The sequence below is a fragment of the Schistocerca americana genome, chromosome 1 (genome assembly GCF_021461395.2).
Source record: "Schistocerca americana isolate TAMUIC-IGC-003095 chromosome 1, iqSchAmer2.1, whole genome shotgun sequence".
NCBI lineage: Eukaryota > Metazoa > Arthropoda > Insecta > Orthoptera > Acrididae > Schistocerca > Schistocerca americana.
The window spans coordinates 332,036,808-332,058,446 of record NC_060119.1 but is presented as its reverse complement, the minus strand read 5'-3'; the positions used below and the strand labels follow the sequence as shown (position 1 = coordinate 332,058,446).

At 39.5% G+C, this 21,639-nt stretch overlaps 1 protein-coding gene across 1 annotated transcript in view; it reads right to left on the bottom strand.

Moving 5' to 3' along the window:
• The window catches only part of LOC124599071 (nuclear pore complex protein Nup107), a 225,362-nt gene that overhangs the window by 99,501 nt on the left and 104,222 nt on the right, over positions 1-21,639 (bottom strand). Inside the window, exons 4-5 of the mRNA XM_047136046.1 lie at positions 10,986-11,153; positions 7,609-7,740 (exon numbers count right to left, since the gene is read on the bottom strand). Coding sequence (XP_046992002.1) covers positions 7,609-7,740; positions 10,986-11,153 — 300 coding nt within the window. The remainder of the gene's footprint in view (positions 1-7,608; positions 7,741-10,985; positions 11,154-21,639) is intronic.

Genomic DNA, 21,639 nt, shown 5'->3' with positions numbered 1-21,639 from the left:
GAAGAGAAAAGATGCATGCAAAGGCTGGGACCCCATGGTAGTCAAGCACGAACCTGCCACAGAGTGATGAGCCCCCTTCAGGGAGTGTCAGCGTGTTTAGAAACAGGTGAAATCATTAAAACTGAACAAAGTTCCAGAGCCTCATGGAATCCCTGTCACATTCTATACCAAATTTGCAGCTGAGTTAACCCCTCTTTTAACTATAATCTATTGTACCTCTCTCAAACAAAAGACTGTTCCCAGTTGTTGCAAAAAAGCACAGGTCACACCTGTCTACATGAAAGGTAGTAGCAAGAGATCCACAGAACTGCCACCCAGTATTCTTGACATCAACTTGTTGTTGAAGCTTAGAACATATTCTCAAACATAATGAGGTATCCTGAACAGAATGACCTTCTCAAACCAACCGACATGGATTCTGAAAACATCAATCATGTGGAATCCAATTTGCACTTTTCTCAAATGACAAACTGGAAGCTTTGGATCAAGGCAGTCAGGTAGATGCAGTATTTCTCGATTTTCTAAAAGCATTTGATCCAATACCACACTTATGCTTATTGTCAGAAGTATGATCATACGGGTTACCAACTGAAATTTGTGATTGGATTGAGGACTTTTTGGCAGGGAGGACACAGCATGTTATCTTGGATGGATAGACATCATCAGATGTAGAAGTTACTTCAGGTGTGGCCTGGGGAAGTTTGTTGGAGCGCTTTCTGTTCATGTTGTTTATTAATGACCCTACACACAATATTAATAGTAACCTCAGACTTTTTGCAGATGATACAGTTATCTATAATGAAGTACTATCTAAAAAAAGGTATATAAATGTCCAGTCAGATCTTGTTAACCTTCAAAGTAGTGCAAAGAATTGCAACTTGCTTTAAATGTTCAGAAATGTAAAACTGTGCACTTCACAAAACGAAAAAAATGTTGTATCGTACGCCTATAATATCAATGAGTCACTGTTTGAATTGGTCAACTCATAGAAACACCAGGGTCTAGCAATTTCTAGGAATATGAAATGGAATGATCACATAGTATCCTTTGTAGGTAAAGCAGGTGGTACGCTTCAGTTTGTTAGTAGATACTGGTGAACTGCAATCAGTTTACACAGGGTACTCCTTACAAATCACTCGTGCAACCAGTTCTAGAATATAACTCTAGTGTGTAGGGTCCATTGCAAATAGGACTAACAGGGGATACTGAAGACATATAGAGACAGGAAGCACAAATGATCAAATATTTGTTCCATCAATGGGACAGAGCCATAGAGATACTCAAGAAACTGAACTTTAAGACTCTTAGATGTACACTATACCGAGAAAGTATATTAACAAAGTTTCCAGAACAGACTTTAAATAATGACTCTAGGAATATACTACAACCCCTCATACATTACCACATATGGCGCATGAGGATAAGATTAGAATTATTACTGCACACACAAAGGCATTCGGACGATCATTCTTCCCACACTCCATACGTGAGAAGGAACCCTAATAACTGGTACAATGGGACATAACCCTGCCATACATTTCACAGTGGTTTTCAGACTATAGCTGTATATGTAGATGTATGATGTATAATTCTAGCATAACACAGTGCCAATTTATTCTTCGAGTTTCATTAATCCCACATATAATTTCGAACAAACTATTACTAAACCTTTCTGACCTTTCATGTGTGCTGATATCAGCCAACCAGATATATACACCCACCGCTTAATTTTTTTGACTGCATTTTGTCTGCCACTGGTTTTATAATTATCATTAACAACATTCATCTAATAATCCCTTTAAACAGTCTACAATACTAAAATTGAGGATTAATCCAGTTCTTTTTTTCCCTACCTTGCATTTACTTTATAAATTTAATGTTCCGTACATTAAACTGCCATCTGCAGGTGAGGCACACATGCGCATTTAGTTCTTTTTGTATGATTCCACGGGGCACACTCTTATCACACTGGATATAACTAAAGGATTACTTGTACACCGGGATCACTTTTTTCCCATGCAAACTTTTACATGTTGTTCTAGACACTGGGAGTTGCATTTTGCTCATTCTCAAGTCTCACCCAAAAGTTTACTCATATACTTTCTCATGTCAGAATTGTTGTAACCATTTTTAAGAGATTGTTTATTGTACCTCACTTCAAGATGACAATGACAAAAACAATCTGGTGGCACTCGGCATTGAGGTCATCAGTGCCTGTGTGTGTTCCCAACCTCGCCATTTTCCGAATGATGATGAGGACAACATGAACACCCAGGCCTGAGTGGAGAAAATCCCCCACCCGGGTGGAAATCAAACCCGAGACCCTGTGATCCAAAAGTAGCAACAACAGCCACTAGACCACAAGCTGCGAACCATAATCTCAAAATGACGATTCTCAGAGCAGCCAAATCAAATATACATCCATTGCTATGTTGCAGATAAAAATCAGGACTCATCTGAAAAGACGAAGTGCGGACACACTTGTGTTCAGTGTCGTTGCTGGACACACCAGTGTCGGCGCCCATGTGTCTGCCGCTGTGGTACACAAAGTCACAACAAGGGTCACTTTTCCAGCAGTCCATGATGTTCCAAGCACTCAGAAAAATTATCGATAAGTTTCTCCTGTGTTTGTAACATCGAACATGATTTTAGCATTTTCCACATCATGCATATTAAACATCAATTAAAAGTCACTGTTAATTTCAATTCTAAGTTTTATTGTTACAGTCCTTTACTACAATTCTTGTTACTATTCTAATTTCAGAATAATACAGTTCCACAATTTTAGACAGAAAAATCTGAAAATCATCTGTGATTGGAGGGTTACTTTTGTATTGCAATTATAAACACTCAATTTTTTGAACTAAATATTACCTAAGTGGATGTTTAAACCTGGAACAAACCTTCATGAGCACAATCTTCTCCTCATCCCCTATGCATTGCTTCCTTCACATGATGCTAGATCTTCATCTAAAGCTAGAGAGATAATTAATTTAACAATTTACATACTTTGATATCAATATAATAGAAGGAAACATTCCACGTGGGAACAATTATATATAAAAACAAAGATGAGGTGACTTACTGAACGAAAGCGCTGGCAGGTCGATAGACACACAAACAAACACAAACATACACACAAAATTCAAGCTTTCGCAACAAACTGTTGCCTCATCAGGAAAGAGGGAAGGAGGGGGGAAGACGAAAGGAAGTGGGTTTTAAGGGAGAGGGTAAGGAGTCATTCCAATCCCGGGAGCGGAAAGACTTACCTTAGGGGGAAAAAAGGACAGGTATACACTCGCACACACGCACATATCCATCCACACATACAGACACAAGCAGACATATTTAAAGAGACTTGTCTTTAATACTTTTGATGTCAAGATGCTTCTTGAGACATGTAAGAATTATTAGACTAAAAAAAATTCTCAATTTATCCACACTTGTCATATACCTCAACTGATTCCTATCAAACATGAACATTGTTTAATTGTCTTAATTTTTATTTTGCAGTATTCAATATACTTGATAGTCGCTACTTTTAGGGAACATCAATGTGGAGTTTAAATTTTTTCTCTCTTCCTGTACTGTTCTCTTCATTTCACCTCTCATACTGCTCTGGGTCTCTGATAGAAACAATGACAACTCATGTAATGGCACTTTCTGAGATACAGTGTTCATCACATTGTACAATATTCTATCCTCGAATATATTGTGTATACTTTTGTCTCTCAACAGGTACTGCTCATCCTCTGTCACATGGCCATGCATTGCATACTTCATGATTATATGTTCTGTTGCTCCAAGTTGTCCCAGTTACATACACCTCTCTTTTGCTTCTTACGCCTTGTTCTGTATGTTAAGACATGGTGTCTGATAATATCTAAAAGTGGACTGTATCCCGAGATGGATAAACATTCCCAATCAGCAATATTTACTCAATGTTGGGAACAAGTCTCTTTACATGCTTCTTGCCTCCCCTCTCATTACTTCTCATTCTATTAGTTAACAGCAAAGCCATGACACCACTACTCTTAACCTAGGGTCATATCTTACAGTAACAACGAGAGTCTCTCTGGTGGTATTCAGTAAGCCTCTGTAGCTCGAAGCAATACTCCTCCCTGTGCACAGAACAACTGCCCTTACCAGCACGTCTGTGAGCACAGGCACCTTCTCTGTGTGCCACAATGACAGATAGGTGTATTTGTGATATATTCTGTTCACCTTCAATGGCACTTTCAGTCTATTTTGGACTATTTCCTGCACTATGTCCACAGTTTAGCTGCTGGCATTTATAACAAACTCTGAATCCACTGGGTGTCTGACAATGGCATGCTTCAAAAATATCATATTGTTTTACCAGCTGCGTGAATTTAAACAGCCATCTCTGTCGTCATTGTCATCAGAGCTGGCACGATGTTCTGCTTATATAGATGCAACAACAGCATCTGGAACCTTCCAGTGGGGGCCCAAAAGGATGCATGTGTGAAAATCAAGTTCAGCAGCTCGTGGCAGCTCCATGCCACCACGAGACCGAGGGACGTCAGGTGGCAAAAGCACCACATTTGAAACTGCTGCTCCCGCCTCCCTACTATCATCAAGTCTTTGTCTTTGCTTTCACTCGACACTCAAAGCCACCACCTCTTGTCCTACTAAGTGTGCACCCTTGATCTCTCTTAAAAATGGTGCTGTTCATACTAATTTTGGCCATTTCTTTTGTAACAGAATCCCAATATGATGATAAATGAACGAAAACTGTCACCTTTCCAAATTATATTTTGTGTCTGTTTTCTAATTCCATTTGTTTAATGTGTTGAGTGCTCTGCACAACACTCACGAACAGTGCAAATAGATTGTCCTATGTAAATATACTACTTCCAAGAACAGAAGCTCACTATTGCTCTCCATCTTGACAGTAAATTTAATGTTGGGATGAACACTTTTCTTGGGTGTTTCAGCTGAGCGGAAGGCAGGAGGCCAGCTTGGTCATTCAGTGCGACAGACATCTGTGCACACTGACTGGTACTTTCACACCAACAGTTTTCACCATCCTGTACACAAGAAAGAAGCCCTGAACATTCTGGCACACAGGGTAAAGATTATTTTTTGACTACCATCTAGAGTCTGCATTTCGGCATTGAAGTGAGTGTTTGGGGAAAATGGTTACAGCAAAGGAGAAATTGCGAAGCTTTCATGTACTTGTGAAGTGGAAGTGGCCATTCTGGCTGCATTCCTTCCATACTGCGATGCATTGACTAGCATGAGAGGATGCTTGTTGAAGAGAAGTGGCCTGAGACCAGTGTTCTGTCCCACCTCCAAGATGCGAGGTATGTTGTTACTCCTGGTTACAGATAACATAGGTCTTTAAGCTCATGGCATGTATAGTGTCCCTTCTGAATGGAGAAGCATTTGCTCAAGACAAACTATTCACACTGTTGCTTGCTGATGAGCATTGTGCAGAGCACTCACAACATAATAAACAATGCGAACTTGAGAAGTCAGCCGTGTCTGAAAATCTCCAAGAAAAATAACACAATGTACTGTTTAAAATGATGATAGTTTTTGCTCATACATAATCATATTGGGATTCTGCTACAAAATAAGTGGCCAAAATCAGTATAAATAGCACCGTTTTTAAGAGAGACCAGAGGTGTATACTTAGTAGAGCATGGAGGCAGGAGCTTTGAACACTGAGCTAAAGCAAAGACAGAGGCTTGATGATTGTAGGGATGCGGAAGAAATTGTTTCAAATGTGGTGATGGCACCTTGCGTCACCTGATGTCACTCAGTTCCATGGAAGGCTAGAGCATCTATGAGCCACCCAACTTGCCCTCCACACATGACTCACTTCGGCTCCTCTGGAATGTTCCAAATGCTGACATAGCAGCTATATAACTAGAACACCATGTCAGCCCTGGCAGTCAGTAACTGAACACCTGATGACTATGTAGGAGACAGCTACTGAAAGCTGGAGTGTTTTATTTTAAGTGACATGTTTTGTAAATTGAGAAAATTTATTGATAAACTAGGAATTTGTTTTTTTTTTTTTTCCACTCAACATGATGCCTAAATATCGAAATGTGAGTACTCTTCGTATGTTCTCTTGCACAGTCTTGATTGTACGGGTTTCCTGTAATTTAAAGTCATCCACTTCACTTGTGAATTATTTTATGGGCAACAACTTTTCACATACTCTATGAAACGCCATTCGTGCAGTTCTTCTCTTGTAATTCTTGCCTGTCTGGTCTCTGTCCTGGATCTCCCAGCTACAATCATCTGCTTAAGTCACCTAGCGGGTTGTTGGTCGTGCCACTGTCATATTTTGTAATAGGCACTCTATGGCTATGTTCCAAAATACTGCCCTGTAAACATCCTTTAGTTGTTAGGCTGAGCACAATTTTATCTGTGTACATAAGTATGACCTGGCTAGGTACGTAAGAACCTGTTAGAATGAGATATAAAGCAATAGGATATCACAAATACTGCTATTCTCTGTCCAAAATTATTTTAGGGCTGATAGTTAACTGGAAAGTGTTGCGGTGAGACACAGAAGACAAGTAACAATTTCAATCACAGAGGACTTGTATCCAAAGCAAACATCCACCACGGAATCACAGAGGACTTGTATCCAAAGCAAACATCCACCACTTCCATGAACTCATCACTGGAAATTTTATCAACTTCACACAGTTGACATGTATTTGGGGTAAATACAAATTTTCATCACGAACATTTTCTTAGTTCTGAACCCCATTTTATTGCCTTTTGTCAGTGATTGTGACACTGGCAGGAATGTTAGCACATTTCAATAGTCACAAAAACTCAAAATACAGTTGATATACAGTCACCTGTCCTATAAATTGTTTTGATGGATTAGTACATATCACACAATCTATTTACAAAGTAAGGAGAGAGAAAAATCTGCTCATAAAATGGTGGCAGGAAATGCATATATAAAAAGAGGTTTTACATATGCAAGCTTTCAGAGCCAGTGGTTCCTTCTTCTAGCACAAAGTTTGAAGAGGAAGGAATAGGAGTATAGGAGTGAAGGAAAAGGACTGGAGAGGTTTAGGAAAAGGGATAGAATACGGAAAAGTCACCCAGAATCTCAGGTCAGGGAAGACTTACCAGGCAGGACGAGGAAGAAAGAATCGGTCTAAAAAAGAAGAATCAATCTTTCGTTCTCATTCCGTCTGTCCGTCATTCCTGACCTGGGGTTCTGTGTGACTTTTCCTAAACCACTCAAAGTCCTTTTCCTTCATTCCTCTTCCTTCCCCTTCAACTCTTCTGCCAAAAAGAATGAGTCATTAGCTCCAAAAGCTTGCATAAGTAAAATCTTTTTTTATGTATGTCCCCCTGCCGCCACTTAGTAGATTTATCTGCGCAGTAACATTATATTGTTAAAAATTGATTATTTTTGTTGTTGTATTAACACAATCTATTTACACTGAATTAAGAATAAAATTTAGACAATGATCCTTAAACCTGCTGTGACAGCAACAGAGAAAGAAACTTAGTAATCAATAAACATAAAACATACACGGAAGGAGAGAGAGAAAATATTAAAATTCAGATTAGTCTTTATCAATGAATTATGCCTGATGTTACCTGTAAGCAGTGAATAGTATTTTCCCAGTTCACTGTCTTGTCTGTGAAGTAATGTATCATGACAGCTTTGTTTCTGTCTTCTACATTATCATCTGCTGCATTCTGTTCCAGCCAGTCCACCACAAGTTGATACTTTAAACACAAATTAAAATTAATTAGTTCAAAATACATTAAAAACTGTCAGAAAATAATGCCCCCCCCCCCCTCCCCCCATCATATACATTTTATTTTACACTTTTCTTTGAGCACTCTTTTACATCCCATGATTTCAGTCAACCTTTTTCTCAGTTCACAAAGGGCCAGAATTTCGTGGTTAATGAAATACCTGATGAATGTGATTGAAACAGTATTTGGTGATAGAATTCTGAATTGTGAAGAGTGTAACAATCGCTCACTTTCAAGAACACTTGCAGAATGTTTGTGGACTGAATCAATGTATGTAGGGATTGATAGGTGGTGTACACAGCATATAATGATGACCTAATTATGCACGCTGGAGTGTGTTTCTACACAGTGTAGTAACTCTCATCACACCCAATATGTCTGTAATACTATTTGTGATGGTGCAAGTTAAAAATACATGAATTATGCTTCTTGTAAAATGGTAAAGAAAGTATAACAAATATTTTACACCTGAGTTAACCACAATCTTGGTCAAAACCTGAAAATATTTACAGAAAACAATAGCTGCACATCTCTTCCAATGTTGTACGGTGAAATCAGGAAAGTAATTGTTGAGTTTTGTGGTACGTAATGAGATCTCTATTTACTTCCCTGAAGCAAAAATTTGTCAAGACAGAGAAAACTCAAAACGGTGTCCTTAGTGAGAAATATCATGGGCTTCTGTTATCTGAGACGCACTTTAGAGTGATTCTGGTGAACATCTTGAACAAAGGACCCAAGATAACCCTAGTATTTATTAATTAATGGAAAAATCAATGTGTACTACAACTTTAATGGCATACACCAGTAAATCATGTGATGATGTTCATTTACAAGATAATGAAAGGCCACAAATTCTCTGAACATTAAAGAGAAAGTTACCACATTCTATCACACCCAATACACAAGCCAGCAAGCACCAAGCGACTCAAGTCTTTCAGCAAGTGAAGCCAACTCTTCAAAGGACACCATCTTTTCGACAATGAAAAACCGAAAGATGCTAATCACTGAAGGAGCAGGATAAAATATTTTGCATGTGTGATGTATGTGTATAACTCGACATTGACTTAAAATTATGCAATGATAGCAATAGTTTTGGGGTGCAATGTATTCCAAAACAAACTTACCACACCAGTTTGTTAAAATGTGACCTAGAATCCATGTAAAATAAGAATGATAAACAGCAAGAGTCATTGCTTTTCAAAGGACTAGAGTGCAAGAAATTAGCTGCCAGTGCAGCGTTTAAAACTTTGCAGGTACCCGAGGAGATCAACTACTTTTGCTTCAGTTTCTATCGTTAAATAATACGTCTACATTTCATTTCTGCTGTGCTGAGTTGTAAGGAAATTGCAGTCAACTAATTGACAAAATTGTATTTATATGGCATCAACTCAATAAATGCATGTTCACAGTCATCAAATACACATTACATTATGAAAACCCATCCTAAATTACTACAAATAAACTCATTAAAGCAAAATTCATAAAGAAAATATTGAGGGCTCTAACAAAAAGTAATTAGCTTCTGTCTCGGGTTCTTCGGCTGACGTTCATCTAATGATTTTTCTGATGTTTCGCCAGCACGAGTGGCTGGCATTGTCAAAGCTTCACCCTCCATTGCCGGATGTTGGCGCGCCAGGTACATATAGTCTGTGCCCGCGAGCTCGGCTCCAGTTCACCACCGGCAATGGAGGGTGAAGCTTTGACAATGCCAGCCACTCGTGCTGGCGAAACGTCAGAAAAATCATTAGATGAACGCCGGCCGAAGAACCCGAGACAGAAGCCAATAGGCAGTTTGTCAACAAGTGGCCACGAAAGCCTTAACAATTTTGTAAAAAGTAATTAATAAATACAGAATTAAAATATGCCCACACTGACCCAACTTGATGATTCAGTGGAACCACAAAATTCAAAGACTTTCAAACAGTTTCATTTACCAAGAAATAAAACATTTTACATATGTTATTTTCCTTATTTGCCATCAATAACATCTTGCATGCCAGCAGAAAATGAAGAATTAACCTCTTTAAAGCAATATTGTAAAACATTTAAAGAAATCTGCATTTCACAGAATACGAGCTCTGAAAAATCAGAAGAACATCAAAGGGTGTAGGTAGGCATTTGGAAATGAGCTCTGCTATAAATAGCAATGTGAGACCAACAATAGGTTACATTCTTGTTGGCGGACAGACAGCTAGTACACATAACAGCAATACTTGCAGCACCTGAAGAAGATGGCTGGATTGGTAGTCAAAATATTGGTCGTAAAAGAGAAACAACTCTCAACACCTAAAAGCACACTATTAATATCCTAAAATGGTTAAACACTTTTGCTATTCGTCAAGGGAATGTTGAACAGCACAGATTACATCTAAATTTTCATCTAGTTCGTTCTCCATGTGCTTTTCCAGCAGGACAATGGCTGCAAACACACTTCTCACAACATCCAAAATACTCTCCTACATATTCGTCACCTTCCCTTGCTGTCACCATCATCTGAAAAGCTGCAACAACGTGATCTTGTCTGTATTACCAACACCAACAGTAACAACTACAAGAGGAAGTAATGTGGAACATTATCTCCCAAAATTACATCAAATATCACTAAGACCATCTCTTTCCACAATTGCAAAAATGCATTGTAGCTAGAAGAGGCAATATGAAACACAGAAATTGTCATCCCAGACAACCTATTTGTATGTGCATCTCTTCTCTCTACATTTGTTTCTAATTCTTATAACTGACCACACTTTCAATATGAATTTATTTGAGGTTTGTTTTTGATACAGGTAGGACTTGTCTCACTGTGTTTTAAATTTATACTTGTGTGTGTATCAACATACTCGCACTACACTGTTACACAGAAAGAAAAATCATCTCATTTTTAACTGGAGTTTTAAGAGACCACTGCTGTGAGTCTCTTTAATGCATTTCAACACAAGAGAATTTTTTTTTCCCCACATAATACATTCACAAGAAATAAACTCATTCAAATTGACGAAATGTCTAGTACAACTGTTAAAATGACACTTCACGATGCTGTTTGACACCATTAAGTAAATGAAAAGGTTAATTCTCAAGGATCATACTGAATCGTTCTACAACCTCTAAAGCTTCAGAATATTATCACTAGTTAATGATGTGCGCTGGAAAACAAAAATGGCTTGTTTTGATTGTGTAATGCATTATTCATTACTGAAATTTTTTTGTACTACCTCTCTTATCACTGGGTCGTTTTCAAACAGCTGTTCAGCTATTTCTTTCTCACTAAGTTTCCTTGGTGGTCCGACTTTCATTTCACGCTCGTGAGAACTCAAGCGATTCTGGTACAGACAGTAAACAAGGCGCCAAGTATTCCTTTCAGCAGTAAGCCATGACAACTCCTGAAAATGAGAAAATTTAACTGAGAATAAGAGATCCTGCATCACAGAAGAAATTAATTAGTTGATGGCATCTGTTCAGCTAAAACCAAGTTTGTGATTCAATTTTTCATAGTACTCCAAGTGGTGGTTTTGTATGTGTGTACAAGCTAGACTACTGCCACAGTCAAGTTGCACTCAAAGTAATACCATCAACAACATATTGATACAAACTTAGAAAAAGTATCCATCAAAAATGCTACGCTTTGCCAAAAAGCTATCGTACAAGGTTTCCTAGTCAGTCTTAAAACCAGAGAAAGAGCAGAACTGATACGTAAATGGATAGTATTCACAACTAGAAGAAACTTTATAACTCTGTAAGGAAGAGAGGGCAATACACATCATACATGCAAAATCATTCTTATAACCACAATTCTTCAAGCTGTAATTATGAGTGTTAAATAATATGTAAATAAATATCAAAGCCATATTTTCCACCAGACAGGAAATAAATTGCTTTATTCTCCTCAACTACCCCAAAATATATTATAACAGCATTGTGAACTGGTTTTTATTTTATGACAACCCTATCAATGAATGTATGCAGCTAGATTCGAGAATCAAGAAAATCAAGTTTTAACATCTTGCCAATGTAGGATACATAAAGTATGGAAGTGAATAAAGATTGACAACCTTTTCAGAAGATCCTTCTTGGCATTCATGTGAAGTGATTGAGAGACATTTCAGAATATCTAGATCTGGATCATTGGACATGAACTTGAGTACCACTCTTTCTGAATGCCATCCAGTGTGTTAATCCCCGTGCTACTTCACTCCCTGAACAAATACAATTTTTCTTCTGGATCATTACACAAAATTAAGTCTAATACAGTCTACCAGTGACTGGCAACACATCTTCTACAATCATTTTTATTTCTCTGCCCTTCTGCATGAAAATGACATTTGTGATAACTGTCATCCAAGTACGAAAAAGACTATTCCCCCCAACTCAAAGGAAAATATACAAAAAAAAAGGTTCAGCAAGAAGAGGCTCATCAATAATAAGGAAAACCCTTCACTTCCTGGAAGTTTCAACACAACGAATGAGGCGGCATATTGGTTGAGAGGCCAGTAAGAACTTACTGAAATTTAGTAAACGAAAATGATCACAATGTAATGGAGGGTTATAAATAAAGTACAGCTACTCACATTGGTCCAGTACGGGCTTAATTATCATATGGCAGCAAAACTTTGTAGATGTGCTAACCTGTTAATGCGGAACCAGTATTATTATTATTGTTGTCGTCGTCATCGTCATCATTGTCGTCGTCATTGTTATCGTCTTCTTCAGTAAAGAGACTGGTTTGATGCAGCTTTCCATGCTACTCTATCCTGTGCAAGCCTCTTCATCTCCGAATACCTACTGCAACCTACATTCTTCTGAATGTGCTTAGTGTATTGATCTCTTGGTCTCTCTCTCTACGATTTTTACCTCCACGCTCCCCTCTGTTGATGTCTCATAATGTGTCCTAGCAACCGGTCCCTTCTTCTAGTCAAGTTATATCACAAATTCCTCTTCTCCCCCATTCTATTCAATACCTCCTCATTAGTTATGTGATCTATCCATCTAATCTTCAGCATTCTTCTGTAGCAAAACATTTTGAAAGCTTCTATTCTTTTCTTGTCTAAACTGTTTATGGTCCATGTTTCACTTCCATACATGGCTACAATCCACACAAATAATTTCAGAAAAGACGTCCTGACACTTGAATCTCTACTCTATGTTAACAAATTTCTCTTCTTCACAAAAGCTTTTCATGCCATTGCCAGTCTACATTTTACATCCTCTCTACTCCAACCATCAACAGTTACTTTGCTCCCCAAATAGCAAAGCTCATTTACTACTCATGTAAATAAATATCTACTCATGTAAATAAGTGTCTCATTTTCTAATCTAATTCCTTCAGCATCACCCGATTTAATTTGACTACATTCTACTATCCTTGTTTTGCTTTTGTTGATGTTCATCTTATACCCTCCTTTCAAGACACTGTCCATTCCATTCAGCTGCTCTTTCAGGTCCTTTGCTGTCTCCGACGGAATTACGTCATCAGCAGACCTCAAGGTTTATATTTCTTCTCCATGGATTTTAATTCTTACTACAAATTTTTCTTTTGTTTCGTTTACTGCTTGCTCAGTATACAGACTGAATAACATTGCGGATAGTCTACAACACTGTCTCACTCGTCCTCAACCACTGCTTCCCTTTCATGCCCATCTACTTCTATAATGGCCATCTGATTTCTGTACAAATTGTAAATAGCAGCTCACTCCCTGTATTTTACCCCCACCAACCTCAGAATTTTAAAGAGAGTATTACAGTCAACATTGTCAACAGCTTCCTCTAAGTCTACAAATGCTAAAAATGTAGGTTTGATATTCCTTAATCTAACTTCCAAAATAAGTCTTAGCGTCAGTATTGCCTTGTGTGTACCAACATTTCTACAGAATCCACACTGATCTAGCTCAAGGACGGCTTCTACCAGTTTTTCCATTTGCCTGTTAAGAATTCAAGTAGTATTTTACAGCCGTGACTTATTAAACTAATGCTTTGGAAATTTTAACACCTGTCAACACCGGCTTTCTTCGGGACTGAAATTATTATATTCTTCTTGAAGTCTCAAGGTATTTCGCCTGTCGCACACATCTTGTGCATTAGAAGGAAGAGTCTGGTCATGGTTGGATCTCCCAAGGCTATCAGTAGTTCTAATGGAATGGTGCCTGCTCCCAGGACATTTTTTTGACTTAAATCTTTCAGTGATCTGTCAAATTCTTCACACAGTATCATATCTCCCATTTCATTTTACCTACATCATCTTCCATTTCTATAATCAAGTACATCGCCCTTGTATGGACCTTCTATATACTCCTTCCACCATTCTGCTTTACCTTCTTTACTTAGGATGGGTTTTCTGTCTGAGCTCTTGATATTCATACAAGTGGTTCTGTTTTCTCCAAAGGTCTCTTCAATTTTCCTGTAGGTAGCATCTACCTTACTCATAGTGATACATGCTCCTACATCCTTAAATTTGTCCTCTAGCCATCCCTGCTTAGCTCTTTTGCACTTTCTGTCGATCTCATTTTTGAGATATTCGTATTCCTTTTCACTTGCTTCATTTAATGCACTTTTATACTTTCTCCTTTCAGCAACTAAACTCAGTATCTCTTGTTACCCACAGATTTGTATTAGCCCTCGTCTTTTTACCTACTTTATCCTCTGCTGCCTTCACTATTTCCTCTCTCAAAGCTACCCATTCTTCTTCTACTGTATTTATTTCCCCTGTTCTTGTCAATAGTTTCCTAATACTCTCTCTGAAACTCTCCACAACCTATGGTTCTTTCAGTTTATCCAGGTACCATATCCTTAAATTCCTACCTTTTTGCAATTTCTTCAGTTTTAATCTACAGCTCATAACGAAAAAATTGTGGTCAGAGTGCACATCTGCCCCTGGAAGTGTCTTACAATTTAAAATCTGATTCCTAAATCTCTGACTTGCCATTATATAAACTATTTGAAACATTCCAGTGTCTCCAGGCTCTTCCATGTATACAACCTTCTTTCATGATCTTAAACCAAGTGTTAGCTATGATTAAGTTATGCTCTGTGCAGAATTCTATCAGGCGACTTCCCTTTTCATTCCTTACCCTAGTCCATATTCACCTATTACTTTTCCCTCTCTTCCCTTCCCTACAATCAAATTCCAGTCCCCCATGGCAACTAAATTTCCGTCTCCCTTTACTATCTGAATAATTTCTTTTATCAAATCATACATTTCTACTATCTCTTCATCATCTGCAAAGCTAGTTGGCATATAAACTTTTAGTACTGTGGTAGGCGCGGGCTTCGTGTCTATCTTGGCAACAATAATGTGTTCACTATGCTTTTCATAGTAGCTTATCCGCGTTTTTTTTATATTTATTTATTTATTTATTCATTATTAAACCAACTCCAGCATTACCGTTACTTCATTTTGGGAATTACAGTTTATGTACAAAAAACGTTAGTTCAAATTTTGTCCATCACGTGCAAATCTGGTGCTGTACACTGTTAGTATGACTGTAAACATCCATACCGTCAGCTGACAAGATGTAACTTCAGCAAACCACATGGCTATTGAGGAGATACTGTGCACTGTTAATGAAACTGTTTTATGTGAACGACAGAAGTTACAGTGCTGCATTGAGAAAGTATCACCAACTGAAAGGTCTGAAGAGAAGCCAGGTTTCATTAAATGGTTTAAAGAAGATGACACTCAAATCTGCAAACATGTGTTAGCTTGCTGTGGCACCTGGAAGAGGAAAGCACCCTGCTCTGATGGAAGTTACTAACGAGGTTGCTGTTACTGTAACTGACCATGCAGCATGTGTCCCACGTAGTGTTAGTGCTCAATCAGTGTCATGAGAATTGTTCATCCGATGGTTTTGTTTTAGAGTGCAAAAACAACTAGGTTCATAGGCACCCATAACAGAACCGTAGAACACAAAGGGGGGGGGGGGGGGGAGAGGGGGGAAGAAAGACTACACTTTAAGCCCAATTGACAGAAGGAAAGACAGCTAAAAACAGGGATCTGGAGAAAGGTCCATGAAATACGCCATACAGAAATGGAGGTTCTGAACTAAAGATTACATGTCCTCCATATTGCTATGTTGGATAAAAAGTAAAGCGCGGTCCACAGCCCGTACATCTTCACTAACATAGCCGATAACTTAGACGGCAAACATAACTCAGAATGCAAGTAGTTAGAAAAAGGGTATGCCGTCAGGAAATGGTGAACTACCAAAGGTTGAGGGCAATGAACACAAAGTGCTGGGGAGCACCACTTAACAAATGGCAATGTCTAAAAAGACAGTTCCCAATACACAACCTAGCTGACATGATCTCCCCACAGCGAGAAGGCTGAGAGGAAGTCGCCCAAGCTGCTGGGAGAGGCTTAATTCCCTGGAGCTTGTTCCCATGAAGGAAGGACCCCAGTGGTGAAGCCAAAGTGACGCCATCTGCTGACACATGGCAACACATAGATCATTGGAGGGTGTGGAAGAACTAGCGGGCTGAGGTACGAGGACTGCAGCCTTGGCAGCAGCATCAGTGGTCTTGTTTCCCATTAGACCGACTTGAACAGGAACCCACATAAACATCACAGTGGCTCCATCAAGAGTGAGCAAGTGACAGCTTTCCTGGACCCACTGCACTAAGTGGTGGACAATGTACATCACACAGAGGCTCTGAAGGGCACAGGGAGTCAGAGCAGATGTTGCAACTGAAAAGCCCATGTCTCCAGATGTGCTGTGTGGCCTGATACAGAGCGAATAGCTTTGCTGTAAATACTGAGCTGTGATGGGGAAGCCGGTACCGAAAATCATCAGTGCCAATGGTGCAGGCACACCCAACACCATGGCCAGTCCAAGAATCACCAGTGTACACAAAGGTACTATTGAGAAGTTCTGCGCAAAGGTCATGAAACTTACGGTGATACAAGGTGGCTGGAGTAGTGTCCTTAGGAAGCGAATGAAGGCCAAGGTGAACACGGGCTGCTGCATGAAGCCAAGGTGGTGAGGGTTCAAATAGCTGAAAACAAACTCCAGGAGGTAACAGAGAAGAGGGACAAATCCCATAATGGTGATCAGAGGAGTCATTCAAGGAGGCATAGGATAGGTGACCAGACATGGCAGACAAACGGAATGCTTATCTGCTGAGGAGAAAATCATGGTGGTATGACCCCGATAGTTCAGCTTCTGCATACAGACTCTCAACTGGTATTGTGTGAAAGGTGCCAGTGGCCAAACAGATGTCACAATGGTGTAAGAGGGGCGGACATGTAGATGCATAAACGAAGCACCAATAGTTTATTTACAAATGGACAAGGGACAGGTACAAACAAAGGAGGGTGGTACGATCTACTCCCCAGGAAGTATCGCTGAGGACACATACAGCAGGGACTACATACAGCAGGTGGCCACATAAGACACATGGGAGGAGTTAGAAAGTTTTGTATCATCCCATGGTCAATGGGATGGATAGTTTTGAGGTCTGTATTCCACTGACACTTGTACAAGATCCGGACAGTCCATGAACTAAAACCGCCTGATTCACAGCAATGTTCTGATTTGCTCTTCGATTTCTGGCATGGATCAAAGTTGATGACATGGCCCGGCAACCCACTGTGTAGTGACAGGGCACATTTTACACTGAAGGGTGCAGCAAATACACAGAAGTGTCAAAATTGGGATACTGCTAAACTGCGTGTTGTGCATGTAGAGTCACTGCACTTCACTTACACATGGCTGAGTGGTGTGGACTCACAAGCACCTTTATTCTCAGTCCATTCTTCCTGAAGAGAGTACATCCAGAGGACCTGTCTGGTAAACCATGACGTCTGCACATCATCGAGACCACCTTGTACAGCATGCGATTCCTGCTTTGGATGAGCGCAACTGTGTGGAAACCACAGTTTTCATACAACACTTCAAGCTGCTTACCCAATGAAATATCTGCTTAATGCAACCTTCCATAAACATGTTATCTCCAGAGATTCTCCAGATGCATGGCCTGCAAGACCACCTGATCTCAACCCATGAAACTTTTGGCTCTGGGGATATCTAAATGAATGCATTTACAGGACACAATTGGTCTCTACCTGATTTAAAGGACAGCATGCAGAAACATGTTGCTCAGATTCCACTGGAACTGCTGCAACCGACTGTTGATCACATCATTTTATGAACACAGTATCTTGCTGATATCTCCAGCACTCATATTGAACAATGCACTGCACTGCATTGGAAGTGGCAGTTAATAATAAAATCAACTTTATGCCTTTCCACTCGTTTCACCTTTTCTCCCCACATCCTGTCCCTAATCATGGAAACATTCCTATATGCCTTTCCTGCATTCAAAGCACCCAATTTGCACCCGGTGGCCAAACTTTTAACTATTTCCCCCCCCCCCCCCCCCCCCCCAGCATAAATCAGTTCCGCATTAACACATTAGCACATCCACCAAGTTTCGCTGCCATACAATCATTACAGCCCACACTGGACCTCTGTGAGTAGCTGCCCTTTAATGATAACCACCCAGTACGACAGCCTATTTACTTTACGTTGCAAAAAGCCACGAAAAATGATTAAAGAGATCGAACACACATTCCTCCATTCTCTCCACAATGGCAACTGTTCACAGATCAGTTAAGGTGATGAACTGATTTTCTAAGACAGACAGGAGGTGACCCCCACAGATTACTGGAGAAGAGTCAAGTTATACTATTCACAACTCCGTGGTAACAGTTTCGTGTCAAGTCGTAATTTCATTTTCAAGGAGAGTAAATCCTTTGTTATTCTAAATAATCTGCCACTTCAGACAGAATTTCATTGCTCCAAGAACATATTTCAACAGGAGGAGATGACACAGTCAGCTTTAGTAGCAAAGCCATGTAATTATGAAGGAAACAGCTCAGTTCTTCATTCTCAATTTCTGCAAACATTAAACAAGCACAACTCAATACAGCTATACAATGACAGTGCACAGTTCTAAGCTGAAGAGGTCAAATGGCATACCTGACTTTTGCAGTTATCTAGCAATTGGAAAATTGCGCCAATTAAAAAAACTGAGACCTTAGTCAATGAACATCTCATCTCACAAAGAGAGCAGCTGCTAAGCCACTTTTGTATCTCAATAAACCTTCACTGACAATCTGTTCTAAATTATGTGAGACTGAAAATACCACTAATGTACATCTTATATGATTGGAACAGATCTTGCTTATTTGAAAATAGTTGCTATTTCTTGAATTATACTAAGTAGATCTTACATAAGATAAGTCCACCCAACACAGACCACATACCTTCATTTTGAGCACTGGATGGTTCAGTTCTCTCTTCCAGAGGAGTAGTCACCTCAGATGTTACTCTGCCATATGGCAGAGCACTATTATTGACAGTATTCATAGCTAACACTTGGTTCAAGAATCATGAAAGAAGGTTGTATACATGGAAGAACCCTGGAGATACTAGAAGGTTTCAGGTAGATTATATAATGGTAAAACAGAGATTTAGGAACCATGTTTTAAATTGTAAGACATTTCCAGGGCAGATGTGGACTCTGACCACAATCTATTGGTTATGAACTGTAGATTAAAACTGAAGAAACTGCAAAAAGGTGGGAATTTAAGGAGATGGGACTTGGATAAACTGAAAGAACCAGAGGTTGTACAGAGTCTCAGGGAGAGCGTAAGGGAACAATTGTCACAAATGGGGGAAAGAAATACAGTAGAAGAAGGGATGAAGTAGTGAAGGCAGCAGAGGATCAAGTAGGTAAAAAGACGAGGGCTAATAGAAATCCTTGGGTAACAGAAGAGATACTGAATTTAATTGATGAAAGAGAAACGTCTCAAAAATGAGATCGACAGGAAGTGCAAAATGGCTAAGCAGGGATGGATAGTGGACAAATGTAAGGATGTAGAGGCTTATCTCATTAGGGGCAACATAGATACTGTCTACAGGAGACCTTTGGAGAAAAGAGAACCAAGTGCATGAATATCAAGAGCTCAGATGGAAACCCAGTTCTATGCAAAGAAGGGAAAGCAGAAAGGTGGATGGAATGTATAGAGGGTCTATACAGGGGCGATGTTCTTGAGGACAATATTATGGAAATGGAAGAGGATGAAGACGAAATGGGAGATACAATACTGCGTGAAGAGTTTGACAGAGCACTGGAAGACCTGAGTCGAAACAAGCCTCGGGAGTAGACAACATTCCATTAGATCTACTGACAACCTTGGGAGAGCCAGTCCTGACAAAACTCTACCATCTGGTGAGCAAGATGGATGAGACAGACGAAATTCCCTCAGGCTTCAAGAAGAATGTAATAATTCCAATCCCAAAAAAAGCAGGTGTTCACAGATGTGAAAATTACCGAACTATCAGTTTAATAGGTCACAGCTGCAAAATATTGACGCGGATGGAAAAACTGGTAGAAGCCAACCTCGGGGAAGATCAGTTTGGATTCTGTAGAAATGTTGAAACACGTGAGGCAATACTGACCCGACGACTTATCTTAGACGAAAGATTAAGGAAAGGCAAACCTACGTTTCTAGCATTTGTAGACTTAGAGAAAGCTTTTGACAATGTTGACTGGTATACTCTTTAAAACTCTGATGGTGGCAGGGGTAAAATACAGGGAGCAAAAGGCTATTTACAATTTGTACAGAAACCAGATGGCAGTTATAAGAGTAGAGGGACATGAAAGGGAAGCAGTGGTTGGGAAGGGAGTGAGACATGGTTGTAGCCTTTCCCCGATGCTATTCAATCTGTATATTAAGCAAGCAGTAAAGGAAACAAAAGAAAAGTTCGTTGTAGGCATTACAATCCATGGAGAAGAAATAAAGGGTCTTACTGTTAATACAATAAAGCGGAAAGAATGATAGGGTAAATTTTAACATCCCATTAATGTCAGAGACATTAGACACAACTGACTACATTTGGCAAGGATGGGAAAGTGTATAAAAAATATTATGCTTACCTTAATATGGAAAACATAGATCACAGATCAACAAATACAAGAAGCATTCTAAGTCACACACAGGCACAATGAAAAAGAATGTGTGTGTGTGTGTGTGTGTGTGTGTGTGTGTGTGTGTGCGTTTGTTTTTAACTTCTTTTGATGAAGGGCTTGGATAAAAAGTTGAACATTTCTACCAAACTTTCTCATTGTGCCTCTACGTGATAAGTAGCAACCTACCCTGTCCATACTATTGTTACTCCATCCTGAACTTTCAATCATTTGATTATGTTTACCTGAGCATCAACCAAAATCACAGACTGAATGTGTGTGTTTAAGTCAATCCAAACTAGCTACATTTTGCTGTAGAACTAAGAAAGGTAAAATGAGTAACTATACGCTTTAGTGACATGTATGAGACTAGACTGATGTCAATGCCCCAAATTGCTCTTCAAATGACACGGCACATTAATGAAAATGACACTGCTCTTCCAATGATGAGCGAGAAAGGAGCAGGAGATGTGAAATATAAGAGACTCAGTAGAGTATTAATAATGGCTGGCTGCTTGGTTTATTCATTAAAGTGACCACAGTACGAGGTCATAGTTCCCCCTATCTGGAACAGGCAAATCAACAAAACACGCCAATGACAGGCCTACTGCGCTAAACCCAAGGACAAAAAGCCCCATGGTCTACTATAGGTGAACAAAGCCTAAAGAAACAAACAAGGAAAGCAGGAAAAAGAAGAAAGGTGGGTGAGGTGCCCTGTCCAGGGTGTAGCAGTAGGCCCCCAACAGCAGTAAGTGCAAAGCGGACATACAGCTTGCATCTCATCTAACAATACTCAGAGAAGACTAGGGACACGGACAAGGCAACAGAAGCACAGGAATAACACCAAGTCAAACAGAATGCACAAGAAGGGGTAAGAAGTGCAAAAGAGTGGATAGGGCGGACCAC